Consider the following 26,145-nt stretch of genomic DNA (forward strand, 5'->3'; position numbering starts at 1 on the left):
TTTTTGTATTTTTGATTGGTTGGTTTAGAAGATTAAAATTTTGATCGATGGTTGACATTATTCCAATGAAACTGTGGTTCATATGAATAACAAGAAGGTTATTACTCATTGTTTAACGAAGAAATTACAGTTTTTCAGTGCTAATGGTTATATATATGTACATATACATACATATATTAATAAGTTTAAATTCATTACATATGAAAGTTATAAAGATGAATTTTGAATGACTGTCAGATGAAAAAAAGATTTGTTTAGTTTATTTCAATTAATTCAAATTAATGTCTTGTTTGCATTTTAGTGTTTTTAATTTTTATGAAACCAATGTTTCTAGTTTGATCCGTGTTGAAATTTTAATAACATAATTTGCTATTTTTTCTATGAGTGTACTATTGTGCATGTAGTGTGGTGTATTCATTACTATTGAGAATATTAATACCGCTTGTTTTTAACTCGCATCAGTTCTGAATGACCAAATGTAAACAACGTCCCCTATCTATAATTTCTTCGATGTTAAAAACTTTAAACTCCTGAAAGATACAAATCAAAAAGCTTTAAAAACTCAAATAACTGTTTCTTACATACATACTTTTTTTGTTTGGTTTAATATTGGTAGTAAGAATGCATAATTAATGATATATGAAGGTTATTAGGCACTGCAAAAAATCAAAGGTATTAAAATTACCACATAAAGAGTTTATGTCTTCCTTCCTTTGCCTGACAATAAAAAAACAAGTTTGGGCCACTAACCCTTTGCTTCTTGAATTTTAAAACTATCTAATATAAATTATTAAAAAAAATAATAATTTAATTAATCCCCTTAGACCGTGACACAAGACAAAATATTTTGTATACGTGGTTTCACCATCTAACCACTGGTTATCAAAGGTTTGAAAACTAATGTACGTTCACAGGTCATTCATACAGGGTTATCCATTTTAGGGTTTCAAAATTGAACGTTAATAAAAAAGCATTTAAAATATTTTTTTCATGATATTTAATTATTATTACAAAGCATAAACACGGTCGTATTCTTGAATAGCAGGCAAACTAAAGTCAGTTATCATATGACCAAAGCGCTCCGAATTGACGGTGACCTTCGTTCCATTGTAGTTCAAGCACCCATTTGACGTCTCTATGACGTTGTGAATGGTCAACTGGCTTCAGTTGTTGTGTAAGCTGGACTTTTTATGGATGTAGGTAGGTATCGGTCCAAGGTACAAATGAAAAATACGCCCTAATGTGCCGTAATACAATCCTTATTCATAAGAACGACGAGAAACCGACACATTCGAGTCTTCGGCAACACTTTCACTTACAGCAGTGAAATTTTCAGTGGTACTAGTGAAACCATGATGCACATGCTTTACAATATTATTATACGAAACGAACAAAATGCCTATACAGAATAAGTATAATAACGCTATTTCCAAAACGGTACCACTGTGAAACTTGGGATTTCTAATAGAAAATTATTTTTTTAGACATGGTATAATTTTTCTTATGACATATCTAAAAAGTGTACCTTCATTTTTTTTTCAAAAAATTGTTTTCAAGTAATTTGTAAAAAAATGTACTTAAGTCATTTTTAACAACCAACACATTTGTTTCAGGACATTTTAAAGAGAGTAAACAACGTATAAATGTATAGCACTCTACCTAAATTCAGCTTTGTAGGAATTTTTCGAAGTGAATATCTCATTTTCCTACAATATAGAATATTGTAATTTTTAAAAATAAGGGTTTTCTGTTATGTATGTATATCAAGTTTTAAGCATGATTGTCAACAAACAAATATATAGATAATGACAACAAAATATTCATTAAAAATAGTTCGGACCTTTTTTAACATTTTCATCACTCCAAAGGTTTCAAAGTTAAACTTTTATAAATCTAAATACTACCAAAAATAGTCCACATAACATACCTGTTTTTCAATTGAAAGCTTTTTCCTTTAAAAAAACATCCCAAGAGATGATACCAGATCCAATGAGAGAGTACCAAAAGTCCAATCCATTATGAAGCTTTCTGCAAGAAACAAGCAAACACATGTGTCAGCAATACACTGCAACAGAGCAGGTGACTATTTTTGTATTGTATTTCCAAAGGACTAAAAATCTAAACAAGTTTCCAATAACCTCGTCCGTGCGTGAAGCGTGATGAGAGTATGTAGTACTCCAGTAGACGATATAAAGTTGAGTGCTATGTTGAGATTAACTAAATATATATGCAAAAATATATAACAAGTCCAATTTTCTTTACTCGTTTTGTCTATTAAAAAAATAATTACTACTCTAATTACTACAAAAATATGTGCATAGGTCTGTTTGTGAATTATTTATATTTGTTTTTCTCATATATTGTGAAATACTGATAGATGCATTATGTTGTTCGAATAATGTCCTTGCATTTTAAATGTGATTCTCAAAAAAGTTCTGAAAGGATTTGAACGGAAATTATTCTCAAGTTAATGTAGGTCCTTTATATTTTGGAAAAACCTGAAAATCGATTTTCTTCACAAAATAAGATTTCTGTGTTTATTCAGTGGAAGTGGATTTAAATACGATGCACAAAGGAAATTCAAATTCGGTTCTCTCTAGGACATGTGAAGAATTCTCATAGGTTTTTCTTCTGTCTATATCTATGTTGCTCTAGGATATTGCGATGCACTTATTTTCTTTTAAGAAACACAAAAAAAAAACAATACAGTTATCTACCCATGTGCAAATATAAATAACAAAAAAAAAGATTTCGTATTCGAGTTTCTGTATTTTGAACGTGTATAAGAGTACCAAAGTTATAGCCCGATTATATGGAAGTAAATTTAAGAGCGAGGAAATTCACGAAAAGCTTCTTTAGTTGGTGCTTTTCATCATATACCTAAAAGTAACACAGTGTTCAACACAACAAATGCTATGACACACAAGTGCACTAATTCGGCCTCAGTTTTGTGAGGACGACTTTTTCGAAACGACCATTCGCGCGCGTTATTTGATTAGCTGTATTATCTTCGATTTTTTATTTGACTATCGGGAATTATTCGCGGGTGAATTGATTTTTTGAACCAAATTTCTTAAAAAAAAATATTCCAAAATAAGAACTATTAAAGTGATTTTAAAACTAAGAAAGTATTTAGAAATATGCATCAGATCACCATAATGCACTTGAGAAAGAATGGAATTCGGTCAAGTATCTACCTAGCTACAAAACAAAAAAACCGACCACCTATCCACTTGAGATTTGAATCTGAAACCATTTGACGATGGTTGATGCTAATCTGCCTCATCACCGTTTGAAATGCAACGTTGTGTTTATTGCAATTTTGTTTTTCTTATTTCAAAACAAAATTAAATCATTTTTTTTTTTGTAAATTACAGAAATTTAACTTAATTTTTAAAATGAAGTTATGCTTACGTGAATATTTTAAATATTTTATATTGTTTTTAATACTACTCCTTTATTTTTGGTTTTGTTTATTACATTAATGCTGATCAAAACACAAAACTATCCCCAGACATCATACTTAAACCTCTTAAAATATTATAATACTTTTTTTCAGGCATAGTCATTTGCCTAAAGTAAACGAGTGTATGTATTTGAGTTGAAAAATATACAACGTACACTTCTCTGTGAAAAAAATGGATGAACTTTTAATACACGTATTTTTTTTTGTTAATCGTTTTAAACAATTTTCATTTATTCTAAAGGGTGTTTCGAGAACAACAAATCGGTTGAAAAATATTTAAAAATCGGTAAATTGTATAAAGTGCAAACAAAATTTAAAAATTAACAGAAGATTGATGGAACATTGTATATGTTTATGTGAATAGATAAGACAATAATAGTAAACGCAAAACTAAAGTTTTAAAGTAAAAATAAAGTGCACGACTGCATCGGACAAACTTTCACCTCCAAAGACTTTTACGTTAATAAATAGGACTTATATTTAAAAATAAAAATATACCTTTGGATTAAGTTTTATTTCAAAAATATAATAGCCATTTAATTAATCAAAAAATCTTGATTACATTTTTTTTTTTGAAAATTATAAGATCGTATGTTTTAAATGTTTCAATTTTAGTTTAGTAACATGTTTATGTATGCAGTTTTTTTAGAACCTATCAATAAACGTTTTACATTTAATTTTTCTTTAAAAAATATTAAAACGTATTTGAAGTACCGAATTTTGAAAAAAATAAATTTATACTTGTTTAAAATCCAAAAAGTAGTATGTATTTGACATTTTTGATCATTAAATATTATTTAGACAGTATAAGAGCTTATACAGAAATATTATTGAAAAAGATTTACCTGTTATTGAGAAAACTTAAAAATAAAATAACGATACCTTTCTGGAGCAATACGAATATATTTTTGTTTATTGAAAGTGGCCAAGTTAAGTAAACAAATTTAGAAAAAGTTACGTACACATCTATTGGCTCGTTTTTGAGAAAATTCAAATCTTCGGCCAACAAATTTGTATGTGGACTAACGTTATTTTTAGTCTTAAAATAGTTTTTAAAAAAATGCCTAACGTGAATTTGCTTTTAGCCCTTAATTCTATGTTAGAATTCAATCGACCCAATAGTTAAATAGTTTGAGCTGTAGGGGCGAGGACAGACGGACATACGGATGGGCGGAATCGAGGGACCGCCTTGTTTTGAACAGAAACAATAACTTAACATAGAAGTAAAACTTCAAAACAATCAACCTAAATAGTAAAACCGACCATTGACGACACAAAATAACTTTGCAAATTGTCTTGAACAAAAATTAAATTTGTTTTGATTTCTACACAGTTAACATTAGTTAACTCCACACTCCGTATCTAACCAGTAATTTCCTATTTGAATTACTAAAACGTAACAAAAAATAGATAAATTTGAAAATTTTTAGTAGTATTCTTAATTCCTTGAAATTCTGATTTTGTTGACCTTAAGATCTCTTTCTATAAACTTTTCGAAATTTGTAAATTCCTCTCGTTAAGTAAAATCATTTTTCGAAATGAGGAATAAATATTTTTCGAAGAGTTGATGGAAGTTAATCGTAAACTTAGTTAATTTGTTTGATGCTAAGATTCACTGTAAATTAACTGAACATCCTGTTAAAAAAAAAAAACAAAACATTTTCTCAAAAGAATTGTCACATTGTTGATATTAAGGTTACTTTATGTTGCAGATTATGAATTATTGTGACTTCTGAAAAGTGCACACCCTACCTAACACACTTCTACTTTCTTTCACTTTTAAGATCTGACGAAAAGGATCGTAGTTCAGATAAGAACTAATGCAGCATTTAAATGTCATTTTTCTAGGCGTACGCATGCTCCCCCCTCTCGAACACACTCAAAACTCACAACAATTTTCACCGACCGACCTTTCAATTTTATTTGTGAGAATTAAAAGCAACACAAAAAAGTACGCATACGCCCGAGTGAATCTTCCGCGAGGATAACAAATGTTCGACGATATTTCTTATTTCAATTTTCAAATAAACACAACTGATGTACATTTTCACTCTCCCTGTTTCATTTAAGTTTTCTTTACTATTTTCTTTTTTTTCTTGGTTCTTTATCGTCATCGTTATTCTCTATGATTTCGTTTTTGTTTTATTTAAACATGTTCTCGGGAGCAGAAATAGAATTTCTGTGAGTTTTATTTTATTATTTCATTTTATACATGTGTTACTGCTGGCTGAAAAATCGAAATGTTGGAAGAGTCTTTCTTTGCCTCCTCTCTTTCTCAAGTGATCATGAAGTGATATCCCCGAAAATTCCGAACAAGAATTAAATGTAAAAATTCAAAAAATAAAAAAAAACTCAAATACATCTAATGTAGTGAATTTAGTTTAATTTTTTAACATAAATTTATATGCACTTAATTTTTCAATTAAGTCACATATTAGTTTTTGAAAAATTTATCACTCGTCTTAAATTGAAGTAAAAGAAAAATATACCCAAACTTTTTTGAGTAATGAACACATACCAGAAAAAACGAAAAAAAAAGATAAAAATGTTACATATTTCTACAAAATTTCAATGAAAAATAGTGTGTGTTATGTTAAATTGTGCTAAAAATATAAATATTTTATACTCAAAAAGACACTGCTTGCAAATGCATTGTTTAGAGATGAGATATGTTCAAATAAATTAAATTTAATAAAATAAAAGAAGAAAATCGAAACTGATTGAAAATTTTGACTTTTGAATAGAAAATTATTCGATTCGTATTATTTAATCAATCCACTTGTATGTGACCTCGTATAAATCATGAAAAAAGTGCGTGTGTTTTTCATAAAAAAATTAAATTAGTGAAAAATAAAACAACTTAAAAAGCCAACTGTCCTAAAACTCAAAATTCCTTCAAAAAACTAATATAAGAGCAAATTCGTGCTCATAAAGTTAGGGGACTTGTCGATTGATTTTTAAAATTAAAATTATGTATATTTCATAAATGGCCATCTGTGCAGAAAAAATAGAAAATAAAATACTTTTAAGTTATTTTAACTGAAGAGCTATCCACCACAGTTAGGCTAGTAAATTATAGAAAAATCTTTTCAATAAAGTTGATAAAAAGAATAGAAGAACAAAAAAATCTACCTCAATATGTGATTCTATTTATAACAAAGCCTAAGCTATTTTTCTCATGTTTTGTTGTTGTTGTGTTATTGTTGCTCTTGTTCTCACAAAATATTGTAGCCTGTTTTATTTATTTATTCCTACATTTTTATATAGAATAAGATATATGAAGCAATGTATATATGCATACATATACATATATGTGTAGATATTTTCTTCTGGTCGATTTTTCAAAAAAATTGTAATGTACTTTTGCCTTCGTCATAGTCATTCCCGTATAAGTATAAGGCACACAACATGGTATCTTAATATTTTGACGTTATGTGTCGATTATGTATATTTTTAAAATAATTGCAAGTAAATTTTCTCCCGGAATTGCATTAAAATAAGGCAAATTTATATTGAAGAAATTTCCGTTTGCATTTGAATTTTAACGTGTGGATTTTCCAAAATTAAACAACATATGTCAAAGGCTAGACGACAATTTTCTAGGCATTTGTTTTGTTTGTTTTTCATTTGTTTTTTGTTTTATACATAGAAAGCATTCTCATCGTACAAAAATGTCAAATTCAAAGAAACTCGTTTATTTTGCTTCCGATGAATCGGATTATGCGGGACCTTAAATTAAAAGCCTTATTCATTAAATTCGTTTGTTATTAAGAAAACAATCACCCATCAAATGATTGTATTTTTAGTCTCAAGAAGTAATATTCAGGGGAAGTTTTTTATTTATATATATACTTTTTGTTTGCATTTTATGTCGACAGGAATATTATTATAAACAATTTGAATTATGCTTTGACAGCTGTGATAAAAATTAGAAGTTTTTTTTCATGCGAACAAATAAATGTTATTCACTAATCTGAAAACTTTTATACTTTGAAAATTGTATAAACATTTTGGGCAATATTCGTATATTTATAATTTAAAAAAATTAACCACACATAAAATTTTCAAAACAAAATATGTTTTTGGATAAAAAAAAAAGAATACTTCCGAAACTATACTTCCACTCGTAAACGTTTTATTTCAATATTTTGAATGAAATTCATCTCAGCTAATCATTATATTAATAGTATACTTATTTTACTTGTAATGAAATTCATTTTTTTAAATCCTTTTTTAACTGCGTGAATGATTTATGTCATTTCCTAAGATTGTCTTCAAGATCTTACAACAAGAGAGTTTAAATCTACTGTCATTGATAAAATTTGTATATGTATTTTTAAAATTCGGTTAACGCTGTCTTATATGAAGTTTATATGGATTTTGTCCTGAAAATAAAGTATCATTAGTGAAAATCTTATAATAATTTTTAAAACATACATATGTATCAAAGCATATGGTGAGGGCATAGGGTTTTTAAATTTTTAAAACAAATCGACATTTCTCTAACAAAATTACAAATTATTTCAATTAATAGGCTTGATGCTGAAGGATGGCTTATCATAAATTCACAAAACGCCATACGAATTCTCTCTATTGAATAAATATCGCTGCATTAATTTAAAAATACAGATTTTTAAAAAATGTATTTAATGACTCAAATTTTAAATATTACTCATAGAAACTTTTTAAAAATATTTAATTTATCAAAAAGTGTTAAAAGAAAAAATTATAAATCATAAGTTAAAAAAAATATATAATTTGTGTTTAGACAAAAAAAACTTCTTCATCCTTTGAAACAAATAATAATAAAAAAAACATATCGAACAATAAAATAACGAAAAAATACATCATATTCCTTCAAATGATAAAAAAGAGATTTAAAATTCGTAACTGCAATCAAAATAAAATCACTAAAGTCATTCGAAGAAAGCTCAAAAAGCTTATCATCTACTACGACAATAGCGAGGAAACCTTGGAAAAGGGATCCAAACAAACTACCGAACCAACAACAGAAAAAATTAAAACAACATCATCATCACCATCTATTCCCACCACCATTCAACTTTTATAACCATTACGACGGCAAACTCTATAGAAAGTTGACAAGTACGAGCGACCAGTGAATTTGAAAAAGCAGGTCCTTAACCATTCTAATACTAACATCAGAATCAGAGAACCATACTGTGCCATCTAGAAATAGAAACGTATTGACAACAACAAAAAATTAAAAATGCAACAGCAACAAGGCGACATTCAGAATGGTGGTGGTGGTCAGGCTTTGAGCGGCGGCGGTGGCGGAGGAGGAGCAAGCACCAATTCTCCACCGGGAACTTATGGCACAAGTAAACGAGCACAAATAAGTGGGGGACGTTTCGATTTTGAAGACGGGGGTACATATTGTGGTGGTTGGGATGACGGCAAAGCTCATGGTCATGGTGTTTGTACTGGACCTAAACATCAAGGTGCGTATGCTGGTGCATGGAATTATGGATTCGAGCTATCCGGCGTTTACATTTGGCCAAGGTTAGTATTGTTGAACTTATTAAGATATAGAATTTATTTTAAGCAAGTATTGGTTTAGTAAAATCGACGCAATCACTAAAGGTTTTCTTAATTCAAGAAATTTCCTTAGGAAAATAATTTACAATTTTTGAAACTTTTAACTATATACACATAGAAATTTTATTTTATCTGCATTTTTCAAATAGAAAAAAAAAGTGTTAGACTTCTCAAGTGATAGGTTTATTGGAATTAAATCCAAAAATGTTCCCTTTGCAAATTTGCGTTTGATAAAACGTACTTTGCAAAGTTTCAAAAAGAAAAATGATTGGTGAAACAGGACACAGAAAATCCAAATGATAATTTCATGAAATTTGATTCATGCGACGTTAACTCTTAGTGTCCAAAGTTACCAAAATACCCCTGTAACGAGTTTGAGTAAGAGAAAGAGGGCTCTTCTATTACCCCAATTGTGTTTAGATAAAATTAAAATTAAGAGCAGAATCGAACCCTTAACAAAAATAATCTACCCTTTAAGGGAAGCATGACTCTATTCTCAACATTGATATAGGAATAGTTTTAAATGCAATTTAGATTCAACAAAAGGTGTTTAAGATATCGCAGAAAAGACCAAATTTTCAAATACCCAATTTGAAGAAAAACTGAACGATGGAATAGTATAACTTAAGAATTAATTGGCGCCATTCCTAAAATCCATAAATTTTTTAATGACTTTACCGATCTTTCTATAATATGAAGCAATTTTAAAATTTGTAGAAACGGAAAATTATTTCAGATTTTATATTCAATTCAATCAAATTCCTTACAATAAAAAATATATCAATATCAGTAAATGTTATGTATTTGATGATTGACGATGTATATAAATTTTCATAACATGTACATATGTATAAATAGAACAAAAAGAAACAATTCACTCTAAAAATAAGAATACAAATCAAACTGCTAAATAATGCTCACGGAGAATACAAAAAACTCGCATCGACTATCAATTTTCTGGCTTCATTTATTTAAATTTTTAAAGACAACAAGAAAAACAGAAAAAAAATCAAAAACTCTGTTTTCATTGATTTTGAAGTATGGATACGTACATAAATACGTTTTGTCTATTAGAACTATAATAGTACTCTATTTGTACATATACCTAAAATGTTTTCCTATTACTAAATACACCATTTCATTAAATCGACTTAAGTTTTAAAATTTTTTGATAAACAAATTTATTGAAATAACAACAGGAGGTAAAATGCATTTATGCGGAATAAAATCGAAAATTATAAAGCTAATAAATTTTAAACATTATAATTTATTTTTTCAAGAGCTATAGAATTTTCTTTTTTGTATTCTTTCGTTCGCTTTGGATAATTTTATTATTATTAAGATTAATAATATATTGAGATTGCTTTTTACGATATTATGCATATTTTAGTACTTGAAATATGTACTTTATATGCTTACAAAGACGTGCAAGCCTTGCTATTAGTGTCAATACTTGAATCGCGTTGGAATTGAAGGCCTCAAAGTATTTAATCCTAATCTAAAACGTGCCATCATAGGCTTTTTGAAAGACCATTCATTCAGTCTTCATATGAATACGACAAAAATTAAAAAAATCTTTTCCAATAAGGAAAAACTTATATTAAGAAGAGCTAAGAAATAAATACAGTTTTATGAAGATGTCCTTTCATATTAAACGAGATATTCTATTTTGATATATGTACAAACATATGTGACCATCAGGAAGCGAAATAAAGATGAAATGTTTACAGTTGCAAACAATGCAAAATACTTAACACAAATTATTTTGGTATTACACTAATAATTTTGTAAATATTTAAAAAAAAAAAACTATTTTGTAGAATTCTTTTTTTGTTGCATTCAGCTCTGTAGATATAGCAAAAGACTCGCGATGCATTTAGACGTAGATATTTTTTTAAATCTTGCATGGCCCTTAAATATAGAATAATTAGATTTTGTGTTGTTTATATCCGAAATATAGTTACCAACATCAACTTGGTGGACATTTCTTACAAAAAATGTACTTACCAAGACTTGAAGTTTTGGTGAAATACAGTTCTGGCTCAGCTCAATAGAGGAAAAGACTTGCAGATATAATTGATTCTATTTCAAAATTTTGGCTGGTTTTTACGAGTTATTAAATTTTAAGTTATCAACGATGAGAATAAAATGATACTATGTTTTGTTCTATAATTATTGCGACTTTTTCAAGTTACATTCCTTAAACAAACAGCAATTATTTTAATTTATACATTTATTCAAAATCATTTCAGAGCTGGATTTTGAAATATTTAGAGAATCTTGAAACATTTGGTCGATTCTAATTTTGTTTGGTTTAAAATACCAGAATTTTATTTTCTGAACGACAGATTGAAGATGATGGCTTTAACAGCTTAGTCTGTACCAAAAGGCATAAATCTCGCAACCCAATTTCTCGTTCTTTATGAAAATCAAATTTATTCAATGAAGGTTACAACTCAAAAATTAGTGTTTAAAAATTAAAAAATTAATTAAATTAAAAAGCCTGCAAACTCGGTTATAAGGTTTATTAGAGAGGAGAGACAGTAGGAAAAGAGCATTTGTTTGTTGCTATAAATAAAAGTAGTTTTTAAACTACACCTACAAAAAAAAAAACAGAAATCATTTTCTGCTATGACAAAAAATATAAGAGCACTTGAAAATACCTTCAGAAACAATTCATTTAAATACTAAATGTCAATTCTTTGTTCTGATGAATTATTTATATTTTTATCATCGATTAGTTGTTAACAAACTACTTACCCTAATTGTAAAAATGCTGACTAAATTTAACAAGTTTCTCGAGGGATACAATTTTTGAAAGATCAATGAGCTCAATGGAAAGTTTCTCAATAAGATTTTGTAACAGTTTTGGATGAGAGCACTCTAAAACTTCAATGTTGTTTTCATTAAACCTTCTTTAATTTTTTAGTATATACCTACATGCATATGTACAACACCCTTGTTATCCTGTTGGAAACTACATCTAAAGTTCACATTCATCAAACATTTAATACATTTATTACATATGTATCTTTTTCTTGAAATGTTCCTATTAAATTGATTATAGCTGTAGTTAACTCTTGTCAAAAAAAGGTGCAAGTCATATTTTTGGAAGCTAAGAACCAGGATAATATTGTAAGGAAAAGACTGAATAATCGAATTACTTACTTACTTACTTAAGGTGGCGCTACAGTCCGGGGCGGACCTGGGCCTCAACCAACAAGCGTCTCCAGCCAGCTCGGTCCCTAGCTAGCTGTCTCCAGTTTCGCACGCCAAGTTGGTTGAGGTCCTCTCCCACCTGCGTGCGCCACCTGAGTCGCGGTCTTCCTCTACTGCGCCGTCCCTCGGGATTGGATTCGAAGACCTTCCGGGCTGGAGCGTTGATGTCCATCCGCTCTACATGACCTAGCCATCTAAGCCGTTGGACTTTAATTCTGCTAACTAGGTCAGTGTCGCTGTACAGCCCGCACAGTTCGTCGTTATATCTTCTCCTCCATTCTCCATCTATGCGTACGGGACCAAAAATCACCCGACGCTCTCATCTTTCTTTGGCAGGGTCCAGGCCTCAGCGCCATAAATGAGAACCGGGATGATGAGTGTCTTATAGATGGTGATTTTACATGCTCGAGAGAGGACTTTACTTCTCAATTGCCTTCTAAGTCCAAAGAAGCAGCGATTTGCAAGAGTTATTCTTCGTTTGATTTCAGCGCTGGTGTCGTTGTCTGCATTAATTGTGTGCGAATTAACTATCTTTTATTACAATATAAATTTTGTCTTTTCAACTTTTAATCGTTTAATGTTTAATTCTTTTATTCTTATGTCATCATTTTTATTTTTAATCTTCCGAAATAAAATTTTCAAAAATGATAATAAACATCTTATTGAGACTTACTGAACATACAAAACATTTAATTTAAAACTACATGAATCTAAACAATTTTTATTTTTAATTTATTTCACCGTTTTAAGTCCTTCAAAAAGACTTTAAATAAGTTTTCTATTAACACTCGTTACTGGCCGATTAAATATCAGCATTCTCCTTCTTCAGCAATTTAACTTCTTAAGGAAAATTTGCATTTTTCTTTGCCTTAATAAATTTTAATATTAATGTCTGCTCTTTTATTTTGATTCAGTGGTTCCCATTACGAAGGCCAATGGCAAAATGGAAGGCGCCATGGTCTCGGTGTTGAGCAAAGAGGTCGCCTTATATATCGTGGTGAATGGTCAAAAGATGGGCACAAGGGGCGCTATGGCGTGCGGCAAAGCACAATATCTACGGCAAAATACGAGGGAACATGGAATGTTGGATTCCAGGACGGTTATGGCTGCGAAACTTATGCCGATGGTGGTAAGTGTACAACACACATCACACAGTTTCACCAAAGAAACATAACAATAATAATAATTTTCAATAATATAATTTATTCAAAAACCATAAGATGAGGCAGTATTATAAATCTCATTGTTCTTATATGTTAGAATTATAGACGTTCGCCTGTTTTCATTTCCTATACTCGACACTCTTACTATTTAAGTTTTGACTTACATATTTTCTGCACATAAAATCACTTTCTTTTTGGCCCGTGTTCAGTATTTGAATGGGACCAGTGCTAAGATTTCAAAAATATGACGTCATCCGTTTATTTATGAATAGTGCCATACCAACTCATACAAAAACCAAAACCAAAAGAAAAGGAAGAAGCTTTCTAAAATTGAACTAATATGTACTTGGGGGTGTAAAAGTTTTATTTTTTTTAATTGTATTTGTTGTTGTTTTTTTATTTTATTTAAGAGCATTAACAAGTGGAAGAAAATGTATAGTTTTGTAAAAACAACACAGCGCTTTTCAAAATATAATTGCCATTGAATGAAAAGTTTTTCCTAGGTTTTGTATAGGTATCTCTTAGAAGACATTCTTCTAGTAGTGGTTTTCTTCTTTTGAAATGAATCTTACAACAATAGGGTATACCTGTTTTTGCACCAACTTGATGAAGATGATGATAATGATGAACTAAAAGGAGAGGCCGTGTATTTAAATTTGGAATGCCACGTCGCACCGATAATCCGTCAAGCCATCAAGCAATTGTTTTGTAGCTAAAAATACCAGCGACTTTTTTTTAAATTGCAATTCAGAGTTTTGCTGTTTCGCAGCATACAATTCTATACATATGTGGTATAAGAACAAGCTATATAAATTAACTTTTGTAATTTTCTAAATTAACTCATTCAACAAGTTTTTTATTGTAGTCTGTTTACATTTAAAAAACATATTAACTTATTTGTGTAAAGGAGCCACTCCTTAGATTGAATCATATCTTGAAAACTATACAAAAAAATGAATTTCCTACAATATTGTGGCACATTTTTTTCTATGGGTCTTGTGAAAATTGAGAAGTTTATAAAAAAAAACGGTTTACCGCTATTTAAACTTTTGAGAAAAATTAAAATTAAATGGGCGAGTATACTTAATATTAATATATAGTTTTAAAGTTTTAAGGAGTTGTTGTTTTTTAATTTTTTACAAAAACAAAAAGTCAACCAAACAATATACAAATTTTTTTTAGACGTGTAATTTATTTGAAAAAATAAAACACATTTAAGAATTTAGATTTATTACAGCCGAAAAGACCTACGTGCCCTTTTGGGCTGTATGTCAGCTAAAATGCAAATCGTCTCGAGTTTTTCTGTGCAGATAAACGATTTCGCACGATCATTGAGGCCATGCCACAGGCCCACGTCAACGATGCGAGATAATGCGCTCACCTTTTCCCAAGTTTCCTTCAATAAACCATTTTTATTATAAATTTAAACTATTTTTTAAATATAAGTCTATTCATAATGAAATCGCAAATCAAACTGATCATAGTTAAGTGACAGCTGTTAAAAAGGCCAACTCCGAAAACAGAATTTGCAGAAAATGCCACTTGCATTTATATTATAATCAATTTTAACAAGACCGCAAAGTCCATTCCTCGATAACTATGTTTTTTAATAAATTAAAACATTAACACAAAAATATAGAGTAAAAGAATCGTTTCATTATTAGCAATGGTGTACTTTTCACTTGTAAAGCATGAAAACATGACAGCTTCAAAAGTGATAACTTAGTGAAAAACCCTATATAAGAGCTGATAGTTTCTTGCCCTCAATACTAATGAAGATTTTGTCTCTAATAACAATATCAAAAAGTTATTTTCTTCTTAGAACCTCAAAATTTTATAAAAGGGCTAATAATAGTTTAACTACTTTATGGTAAAGTCACTTAAATGAAATTTATTATTTAATTATTTCCGCTTTGTTTGAATATAAAATTAGTTACTAGCTTAGTAAATATAAAAAATACCTTGTTATTGATTTAATAAATTAGCAATTCAAAACCTTACGCAAAATTTACTACTTTTGCAGGAACATATCAAGGCCAATGGCAAGAAGGAAAACGACATGGATATGGTATACGCACATCAGCACCCTTTGGCATGGCGTCCCATTATCGACCAAAAAACATTCATGCTTCCATGAGTTCTTTAAGAAGCAACGAAAACGCTGACCCTTCGGGTAAAGGAAACAATAAATCTGAAGAAATTCGTGGTGGATTTGTGTTAACTTCAAAGTCTGATAAGCTTCCTGCTAGGCGAAATAGTTTGACGGAAAAATCCAAAAAAGGATTCCTTTCGGTGTGTACAAGGGACCTTTTGTTCAAAAGAATTTTAATATTCATAAATCACATCACTTGAATCCTTGACTTTGTATGAAATTTATTTATTTTTAGGGCCTGAGACGAAAACAAAGAAGTACTGGGGATCTGGAGAAACGTGGAACTTTAGCTTCAGGAAGTATCCGATCAACAATGTCAACTGCTTCTTGGCTCAGTACTGGTTCTGAACAATCCAACTTGACCGCAAAGTAAGTTTTTATTTTTTTAAATGTGTTGTTTGTTGAATGATCCAAATGTTTAAAAACATGTTCATTACAGATCTGCTCACACCGAGTCAAATGCAAGTTTTACAATTGAAGAAGAACAGTTGGATCCAACAGTTGTGGAAACTTACATGGGTGAATGGAGTAAGGACAAGCGTAGCGGTTATGGTGTTGCCGAACGAACTGATGGTTTGAAGTAGGTTTTCTCGGGTATTTTCACAAAAAAAAACTTAACTGCGTCCTCTTTTACTTAGGTACGAAGGAGAATGGTATAACAACAAAAAGAACGGTTATGGTGTTACAACCTTCCGTGACGGTACTGTAGAAGAGGGCAAATATAAAAATAATATTTTAATAACGAGTCAAAAGAAAAAGCATTTGTTTGTGGCAAGATCACGAAAGTTCAGAGAGAGAATAACAGCCTCCGTAAGTTCGGCACAGAGGGCGTTAAAAATGGCTCTACAACGATCAGATATAGCGATATCGAGAACTGCCACAGCATCAGCCAAAGCCCAAAATGCTGATATTGCAGCAGAACAAGCTCGCATCGATTGCGAACAAGCAGTGGCAATGGCGCGTGAATTCGCCCCAGATTTTAAGCCAACTGTCTTGGAACGATTTGAGAAATTAAGATTCCGCGAACGATATAAATTAATGTCAAGCGATATGGTCGAGCCGAATCGACCTTCGGGTTCATCGAATAATCCACAAGTGGGGAATCAGAATGAAGTTGTTCGAAGTGCACCAAATTCTGCCTCTTCGCAACAAGCTTCTAACAAACAACCTTTGTCAGCATTTCAACAACAGCAACAAAATTCAACCAATGGCCGTCGGCCATCACAATTGGCAAATCAACAATCTGAGGACTGTCCTGTCCCCAGTTCCATGTACTCACAACAAATGCCTGTTTCTCCACAAACAGATTTGTCGGCATTGGTTAGTCAGCAGCATATTCGTGGAGTTGGGGGACTTCATCCCACGAACCAGGTGCATGTCGGAGGCGTTTCCAATATGTCACATAGCAATCCACAAATGAATCCCGCATATCAATACCAACAACAACAGCCTCCTGGAATACAGCACTCGCCTGGCGATACTGTAGGTAATATGAACAAGTCCAACTATGCCGAAGCACAACAATTGAACAATCTGCAACAACAACAACAAATGATGCAACTGCAGCTGCAACAGCAACATCAGCAGCAACAGCAACTATACAACCAACAACAGCAACAACAATCCCAATTGAGTCAGCAACAGCAGAAACAACAGCAGCAGCAGTTCGAAATGCAACATCAACAGCAACAGCAAATGAGCGCACAACAATCAAATGTGCAGCAGCAACAGCAGTATCGGCAAGATAATTCAAGCAGTACGACAGCACCTGGAGGAAGCGGCTCTATGATCAGAAGAAACGGTAGCAGTAGACCGCCAATGCTTGGCCAAACCAATCAGCAATCCTCCATCGACCACTTCGATCACTATAAACGACCTCCGAGTCGCGATTCATCAGTTGACAGATATGCGCGGGCAGCCAGTAGAATGAGTGGTGGATATGGATCCCGTCAAGCATCTGTAGATCGAGGTACCGGTGGCAATGCACCCGGAACATCTACACCTACTGATACAGCAGCGACTTCTAATGAACCAGCAAGACCAAGGGCCGGTTCAGTTTTCCGAGGTGCTACTCCTGGTCCCGGTCAGCGATCAGCGACACCAACAAACACTGGAAATGGAACAGTGCCCACGGGTTCAGGGCGATTATCACTCACTGGTACACCTAGCATGCAAAGACGTTCCACTCCGGTTAAAGAGCCACAATTTTCGACACCTAATCAACCATTCGAAGACGTTTTACTTCGTCAACGTACTTTAGGACAAGATATCATTCCCTCACCCTCGCAACCAAAACGAACTGAAAGTTTGTATGTACCTCCTAAGCCAGCAACACCCATCGGCGGCGGTGGTAAAGCAGCAGGTGGCGCTAGCGGTGGAAATAAGAAACTTAAGGTATGTAAAAAAAGAAAATGGTATCAATCTGGTTTAGTTTAATTAAGCTGTGGTTATGAGGTCATTTTTTAGGGTAAACAAACTATAGGGTAAAACAATACAAAAGACCCCATTAGCCAGGTACCGTTGTGTATAGTATAACATTAAGTGTTTTTTTTTTTCAAAGCTTTCATAAGGGCATTTACATGGCATTTATGAAGAGGCTCAGTTATTTGCAAAAGCTCTGAGCAGAGTGTCTTCAATGTTTACTCATTTTAAATTCTCAAAAATATGTTGAGTTCCCTTGCTCCAAGCTACTTGAAACAAAAGAAATACAGGTTGTCGTTCTAAAGAATCTAAGCTTAAAAGGCAAAAGAATTATGACTTTATGCACTAAACGCATCTCTGTTTTGTTATATAATAATTAATTTACAACTCAGGATGAAAGACAAAAATCTACTAGAAACTGTATAGACATTATTCGAATATGTGAAATAAAACCAATGTAATAAATAACTATGCCTAAAATATGTGTACTTTGTCAGGTCCTCAAGCAAACTTTTAAGTTAAGCAATCCAGCACAAAATTACGTTTTCACAAAAGTTTACATGAATTAGCTTTTTATTTATTTATTCTGCATAATTGAAGCTGTTCTTTTATCGTTTTCATTTTCGCAAATTTAGACGTGTTCCGATTTAGTAGCTTATTTTAAATATGGAGAACCTCATTCGAACCAATACGAAAAAGGAGCTGACATTTTGTATAAACAATAATTAATATGTTATGATATTATAACAGAACATGATAAGAATTCAATTAGTTCTTCTAGAAATCATGTTTCTAAACACACATAATTCTTAAAAGTCCCAATCACGCTTGGATAAGTTTACATAACATTTTAATTTAATAATTTTTCCTAGCAACGACCTTAGAATCATTTACTAAAAATAACATATATCCTATTAAAACATTAATTTTGTGTCTAACGACATTGCATGAATATTGTTAATTTTTTAGTTTTTTTTTTGCTTCAAAAGAGAAAAGTAATAAAAACGCCTATTAAATGTTTCGATTTAAAAATTGTATTTCACATTTTTAAGGCCTGGACAAACCTAAGCGAGATTAAATAAATTTAAAGAAACTTTTTTGGATGAAAAATTGGTTTAGGTTTGCCCATGGCAGTAGACCCCGTGGCATGTTTGTTAGTGCGATGGACTGTTCTTGGGTTCGATCCCCGACTATGCTACCTACAATTTTTTTCACGGGTACTGCCTCTTGCGAGGAATTGACAAATTCTCCAAGAGTAATTCTTGTCACGAAAAGTGCTTTCTCAAATTTGCCTTTCGGATTCGGCTTAAAATTGTAGGTCCCTTCCATCCCTGAAAACAGTACTCGCACACAGGAATGGTTGAGAGTTGTCAGTCACTAGGCCCTAGTTCTCAAACGGACTGTTGCGCCACCCAATTAATTTATTTTATGTTTGGAAATCCAGGTTATCCTGAATCCACATACTCATTATAAAGTTATAATGATTTTGCGATTTCAAAAGTTAATGCTAATAAAACACATTTAAAATATTTGTTTTCATGATATTAATATTCTATTATAAAGTTTGAATGTTGACATGTTAAAAATGTGTGAAACACTACATCATTTAAATGATCACCACGCGAATTTTTGCAAGCATCGATTCTTTTGATGTAATTTTCGACAACTGTTTTGAGACATATTAGCCGGTATCTCAGCCATAACTTGACGAATGTTGGTTTTTTGGCTCCAGAGTAAAATGTTTATCTGCATAAACCGGTACTTTCGCATAGCCCTACAAAAATTTCCAGTGGTGTCAAATGGCATGATCTTGGTGGCCAGTTGATATCGCCACGACGAGAAATGAAATGTCTCTTGCAATAAAATCATATTTGCTCGAGTTGTGTGGCATGAAACCACATATTCTCCAAGTCATATTCTTCAGGTAAACAAAAAATTGGTTATCATATGACCATAACTCACGGAGTGAGTTATGTGCTTTGTCGTCCACCAGCTGATGTTCAAGCACAGCACCCTTTCGCCGTACCTATGATGTGCTGAATGGTCAGCTGGATTTAGTTGTTGTGTGAGCTGGATTGTATATGGATGTAGGAGTAGATCCAAATGCAAAGTACGCCATAATGGTTGTAGTAGGTTTTAACAATTTGTATGCATTGTGCGATAGTTAAGCGATTCATTTTTGTAAATGTCAGACTTTCAACTGAAGAAAATTGTTTTAACAACTTAGTTTGACAGATCTTGAATTGCAGCCCTATACTTTTTAAACCGCAAATTGGATAACCCGTTACAACATGATGTCTTTTTTATAAAACCGTATTTAAGCCTACTCATTAATATTTTTTGAAGTTCACATTCATCGCAGAAAAATAATATACTCGTACAAAATATGTTTGCAAAGTTGTTTAGCTACATTATGCAACTTTTAGTTAGTGACCTTTAAAAAAGACAGTGTATTTAGATTTTATTTAAATGAGTGATTAAAATAATGTATAAGTCAATAGAGGTAAAAACTGCTTCAAATAGCAATGGTATGTATTTTTATTCTATCAAAATTAACCACTTATCAAAAAAATCTTAAGTCTCAAAACCGCTCCTCTTTTTTAACAAGAATGCATTTATCAGTTTTGCAATTTGTTAGATTGTTTTTCGAGAGATAATTAGTCGCAATTTTTTGATTTGAGCAATTTCCTTGTTGCAGACCTTCGATTTTAAAATCATTTAAGGAAAATAATAAACTTTCACACATCTCACATGCAAATGTGCCTTTCACGTTTTAAAGTTTTCAATACCACCTAAATGTATCTTAAAGATTGATAGACAATGTTTTGAATACATTTAAAGCATTTTTCAAACGAAATTCGTACATGCAAATGGATCCAGCCGCAGCGGGTGGAATGTGTCACAGTTTCAAGATCTGTTTAGTGTTTATTCATAATTTCATCGACATCACCACCAGTAAAAAAATTCTCTCAATCTCAAGTCACAATGTATCGGTGCGAACGACGACGCACGGATCGGGGCGGGCGCTGCGGCAGACCGACAAAGCTTTTCCTATTGCTAAAAATACATTTTTGGGGGTTGTAGGATGAAATGCTCTAGGAAAATTACATCCACTCGTTAGTGAGTGAATAAACATATTTGTGTGTCAAACTTTAGTGAGATTACAAAAAATTACTATTTTAATTTTCTATTAAATTTTAAATTGTGTCTTTTGAGTTCTCTTTTCTTGTTCGCTAAACCGTAGCTACTCTTTCGTTTTCTTCTCTCGAAATTAAAAGTCTCTATTTTTATGCGTCTTGTGTGGATCGACCGGATCTGTGGCTGTCACCAGTCACCAAAAAAAGTATAACCCTCTTGGACTGTCATCCACTCGGCTCAGCAACACTCAATCGGCTTTCAAAAATAAAAAAACAGACAATTTAGATAACCCACTCTAAAATGAGCAATTTCGACAAATTGGCTCTTCAGTAGTCTTCCTAGCAGCCTGGTATACACCGCCGCTCAATCACAAAATAATATTGCTAACTTTATTTTGTATTTATTTTTGTATTTGCAAGTTTCCGAAATTTCATTTTAAAAGAGTTCCTAAACACAAAAATTTTGATTTATTTTTAAACACACCAAAAACGCGAGTATGCAAGTTGGATTACTTTGATTTGTTGTATCTCGAAGGCAAATTATGCAATATTCCAAATAAAACACTTTTTTGTTTTTGCTTGACTTTGGAAAAGAAACGTTTTCGTTGATTTAATTATTCAAGCACTCGAAATTGTATTTCAAAACGAAAAAGTTCGCGTATATCTCTTAAAATGAATTAAAAATACACACAAAGTGAAAATAAATTTTGTGTGAATCTGAATAAATGTTTCGATTGTGATGAGTGCTTAGATGTGAAATTTAAATTAAATGGAAAATAGGAAAAATCATATATAATCTACATATAGCTACACATTTTATGTTTTTTATGCTCTTTTTTGAAAAGCAATTATTATTGTTATTTTGATCTGTTTAAACACCTCTTAAAAATAATATAAACTCCATAATATGGAGTGGTATCCGGAGGAAGATGAAGAAGACTTAATGTTTTCACCAGCGCTTTTAGCAAGGAGGGCATCAGAAAGTTGGATTGTAGATCCGCCAGTAGAGGTTAAATAATTTTTTAGAATTTTTTGTTTCTTCAAGCCTGTTTGCTTGGGCGAATGATTTCTTTTTGTTTTAACATTTGTTAAATTTTTCAATTATTTTATGTTCAACTATTGTAAGACGTTTAAAAAGCGTATTTTTATAGTGGACAATATTTTTATTTTTGAATACACAAAAATACAATAATTTCAGGCACTATCCATCTACACCAAGTATTTTTATTACAATTTTTATAGAGCGTCCCAATTAATGTGACATTGCAAAGGAAAAAATCATTGCCAGATTTTCAAGAACTGCCACGTGCCACGGAGGCAATGAGCCGCGAAGAAGTATCGGCATTAGGTTCGGCCAGGCGGGAAGCTGTCCGAAGGCAAATCGAAATGAATGAAAGGCTTAAAGCAAACCCTTTTTTGTATTTAGTCAGTCCGCAAGTTAAGGTAAGTTTTTACAAAGTTGCTTTATTTTGTTGTGTTTGATTTTGATCCCTTTGATATATCACACATTTTATAGTGCGCTTAATATATTTTGTTGATATTGTTTTGCACCATCTGGAGTCATCATACCTCTGCTAAGTACAATATCGAATGCTTACCTTAGGAATAAGTCGTTTCTTGGGACAGCAGTACGATTTGAAATTTAGGAATCGATTCAAATTCAATTCTGTGTTGTTTGCTTGACAAGAAAAAAATACTTAATTCTGAATAAAACCTTATTCAGTAGAAAAACACAAAACTATGAGCTGAATTTAGGTTTTAACACTTTGAATTTGGAAATTATACCTCGAATTATAAACCGTACAATAAGAATGTTTCTGTAAATAAAAAATTATTTTATTATTATGAATCGTTAAGTTCAAATACATTAAACTTTCTTAAAAAATTATTTCAGTCAATATTTTATTATTAAACTGAAGCTTAATTATTATTCAGGGCTTTAAATTTTACTTTAGTAAAATACAAATTTCGTTTTATTAAAAGCAATGCATGTGAAAACGTCTTAACGGTGACAGTTCGTGTACAAAAACCAAAGCAAACAAACCTAGTAATCTACGTCTGAGGAAGGGACCTTAAACAAATAAAAATGTAGGGAGCCATTTTGGGCAATATTGTGTTAAGATCACTCAAGGTAATCATCAATCATCTTTTTAACTTTATAACTTATTAAATTCTAGAAACAAATGATATTTGAATTATGCACCATTTTTAACAATAATTTTTTTGAATGAGTCAAAACAGAACTTAACGGAAGGTCGTTAGAAAACGTGTAATCTTAAAGGATTCAAATTAAAAATTTAGTTTCTTTAGATGGAGTTTAATATAAAAAATAAGAAAGCCGATTTTTTTTTTGGCAACAACGATCAATATTTTTTAAATAAACACAATGGTAGTAGTACCCACGGCGAGATAGTTAGTGCGTAGGACTGTCATGCTAAAACCTTGGGTTTAATCCCTGCCTGGTTGTAGGTCCCTTCCATCACTGATAACAGTACTCGCACAAAGAAATGGTTGAGAGTTGTAAGTCACTAGGTCCTAGTTCTCAAGGGACTGTTGCGCTACCTAATTTATTTGTTTTTTTTAGGCTAGGTTTTAAACAACGAATATGTTCATGTGTATTTAAGTTTTATAATTTATTTATCTCAAAATTAACATATTTTTTTTAACTTTCGCAGGATTGGTTCTCACGTCAACAGTTGGTGATTTTGGTCCTTTTTGCAAACATTGCATTGGGAATTATGTTCTTTAAGATGTTAACATAGCATCAATTGGAAGCTTCAACTTGGCTTTGTAAATCATATGTATTGGCTAAAGCCAATACTAACAGAATAAATACATACTCAGCAGATAATATTTTAAATAAACATCTTTTTACTTAAAAATTAAATTTAGTGAATGAGAACTGAACATTCAATTTTATCGTGAACCCTAAAAATGCAAAAATAAAATGAATACAAGCAGAATTTACTAAAGGGTTAAAAAAGAAATATTTGTAGACTTAAATGGACGCTATTTAAACAAATGGTAATGCAAGCAAAAAGTATTTTATAAATCGGAAGAAAAAAAATTAAATTCAAAAATTGGATTCTAAAGATGATGTAATGATAGGTAGACTTTGAAATTCAAACTCTAAACTTAATGGAATTTTTTATGTTTCAACTATATTGAAACTTTTTTTAAAATAATAATTTCAAAATATAACGAATAGCAAAATGATGAAAAAAAATTAAAATAAATAAACTTTTATTATCTTAACGAATTTTATACTATTTAGAAAAATTATAGATAAAAACAAAAAATACAACTTTAAAAAAATAGAAATATATAGAACATGTGAACAAAAAATAAAGTAGTATGCTCATAAAATGAATATATATGTATATATATACATAAATAGATATATTTGGGACCTCATCATGGTTTTATAAGGAAGTACCGTGGGACCGGAAAATGCAATATACTTTAATCTTATCATATTATTCTAATAGACATTTTGTGCCATCAGTAGAAACTAATAGGAAATGCTTAACTAAACACCCAATTGAATGGGACGCATTTTCTTTTATTTCATTTTATATATTCACAATATTAATTTTCTTTTTTAGTTTTTTCATAATTTTAATTTATTGCAAATATATCATTTTATTTTACCTAAGCAAATAAAAACAATACACCTTAAATCAAAATAAACAAAAACGAAATTATAGTTTATTCGATGTGGTAAGTGGTTTATCACAATTTTAATTTAGTTAGTTAAATATTAAAAATTAAAAATTTCATGATTTTCGTTTCGGAATAATAAATTAATACAAATTAAAAGAACTTAAAAGCAAATGATGTGTGATAAATTATTTTTTGTTCGATTTTTTTTTCTTTTTGCATTAATAATTTTTGTTTTCTTCGAAATTTTAAATTACAAACTATATTATCTATTTCCAAACAAGGCAAAGCATTTAAAAGTGCAAATCTTAAACTTTTAAGCGCTATAATTTTGTTGGTTCCATATTTTCGTTCATCAAAAGTCGATTTATTTAACAACATTCATTTAATTTAAGCAAACACAAACACAAAATATTTGGTTCCTTGTTGTTTAAATAATTTTAAAAAAATTTATTGCATATATATTAAAAAAAAAGTATAATCAAAACTATATAAAAAATTAAAACAAATAAAACTATATTTTCTCTAAACATGTAGCTAAGTTTAAGATAGTTAGTTAGGCCATCATTTCTTTACGAACTAAAAAATTACAGTTAATAAAGTTTTAAAAAACAAAATTAAAAAAAAACAACACTGAGAATTCTTCCACAACAATTTAAAAATCGTTTCTTTATATAATTAAAAAAACACATACTTAAATAATTATTATAACTTTTTAAAATATAAAACTGTATTTATAAATATTTTTCAGTTCAATTTCAATACATGAGTATGTTGTTGTTAATAATTATTTAGAAAAGAAAACCTTAAACAATTTAAATTTACATTTCCTTAAAGATCGCAAAATTATTCCCTTGTTGATACATTTGTTGAAAAATTGCCGAAATAAATTTGTTATAATTTTTTTTGGTTAAATATTCATTATCAATCGTGTTTATTGAGTCTTGTCTTAAAATGGTGCTTAATTTATTCTTCAATTGAAAGTTCTTTTTTGCAGGAAAAGAAGTATCTACGATCCATTTAAGCAAAGGATATGGTTTAAGTATGTGATTAAGCTGATTCACCTCAAAACACATAAATGAAAATCTTAAACACTTAATCGAATAGTTTAAAGTTATTTTTACTTACAAATGTATACTGTGAACGTCAAAAAAAGTGTACACCTATTAGCTTCTTCTTCCATAAAATGTTTAAGTAAGCGAAATTCGGATACTGATTAAAATACACAAGTCACTTTTTCAGATTAATTTTATCCTTAATGAAATGCCAAACAAAAACACAATAAAAACATTACCAAGCAAATTCACTTTTTACGAGTCAAAAGAAAGGATAAAATATTTGATAAAAAGGTCTTAATTTAAAACGAAC

General features: G+C 30.7%; 1 protein-coding gene across 7 annotated transcripts; it reads left to right on the forward strand.

Annotated features, from left to right (window-relative positions):
• Positions 1–2,188: 2,188 nt before the first annotated feature.
• Positions 2,189–25,705, forward strand: LOC129940769 (junctophilin-1). 7 transcript variants are annotated; one of them, XM_056049231.1, is made up of 9 exons: positions 2,189–2,321; positions 8,001–8,989; positions 13,159–13,373; positions 15,431–15,699; positions 15,795–15,928; positions 15,999–16,139; positions 16,198–17,953; positions 22,360–22,560; positions 23,793–25,705. In XM_056049231.1, exons 2-9 carry the CDS (start codon positions 8,697–8,699, stop codon positions 23,877–23,879), a joined length of 3,096 nt encoding a protein of 1,031 aa, XP_055905206.1. In that variant the 5' UTR covers positions 2,189–2,321; positions 8,001–8,696; the 3' UTR covers positions 23,880–25,705. The 7 variants fall into 7 exon arrangements, with proteins under 7 accessions (XP_055905206.1, XP_055905208.1, XP_055905203.1 ...); XM_056049228.1 differs by lacking the exon at positions 2,189–2,321 and adding an exon at positions 2,901–3,046; XM_056049229.1 differs by lacking the exon at positions 2,189–2,321 and adding an exon at positions 5,670–5,791.
• The last annotated feature ends 440 nt before the right edge of the window (positions 25,706–26,145 follow it).

Source organism: Eupeodes corollae, chromosome 1 (genome assembly GCF_945859685.1).
Source record: "Eupeodes corollae chromosome 1, idEupCoro1.1, whole genome shotgun sequence".
In the NCBI taxonomy this organism is placed as follows: Eukaryota; Metazoa; Arthropoda; class Insecta; order Diptera; family Syrphidae; genus Eupeodes; species Eupeodes corollae.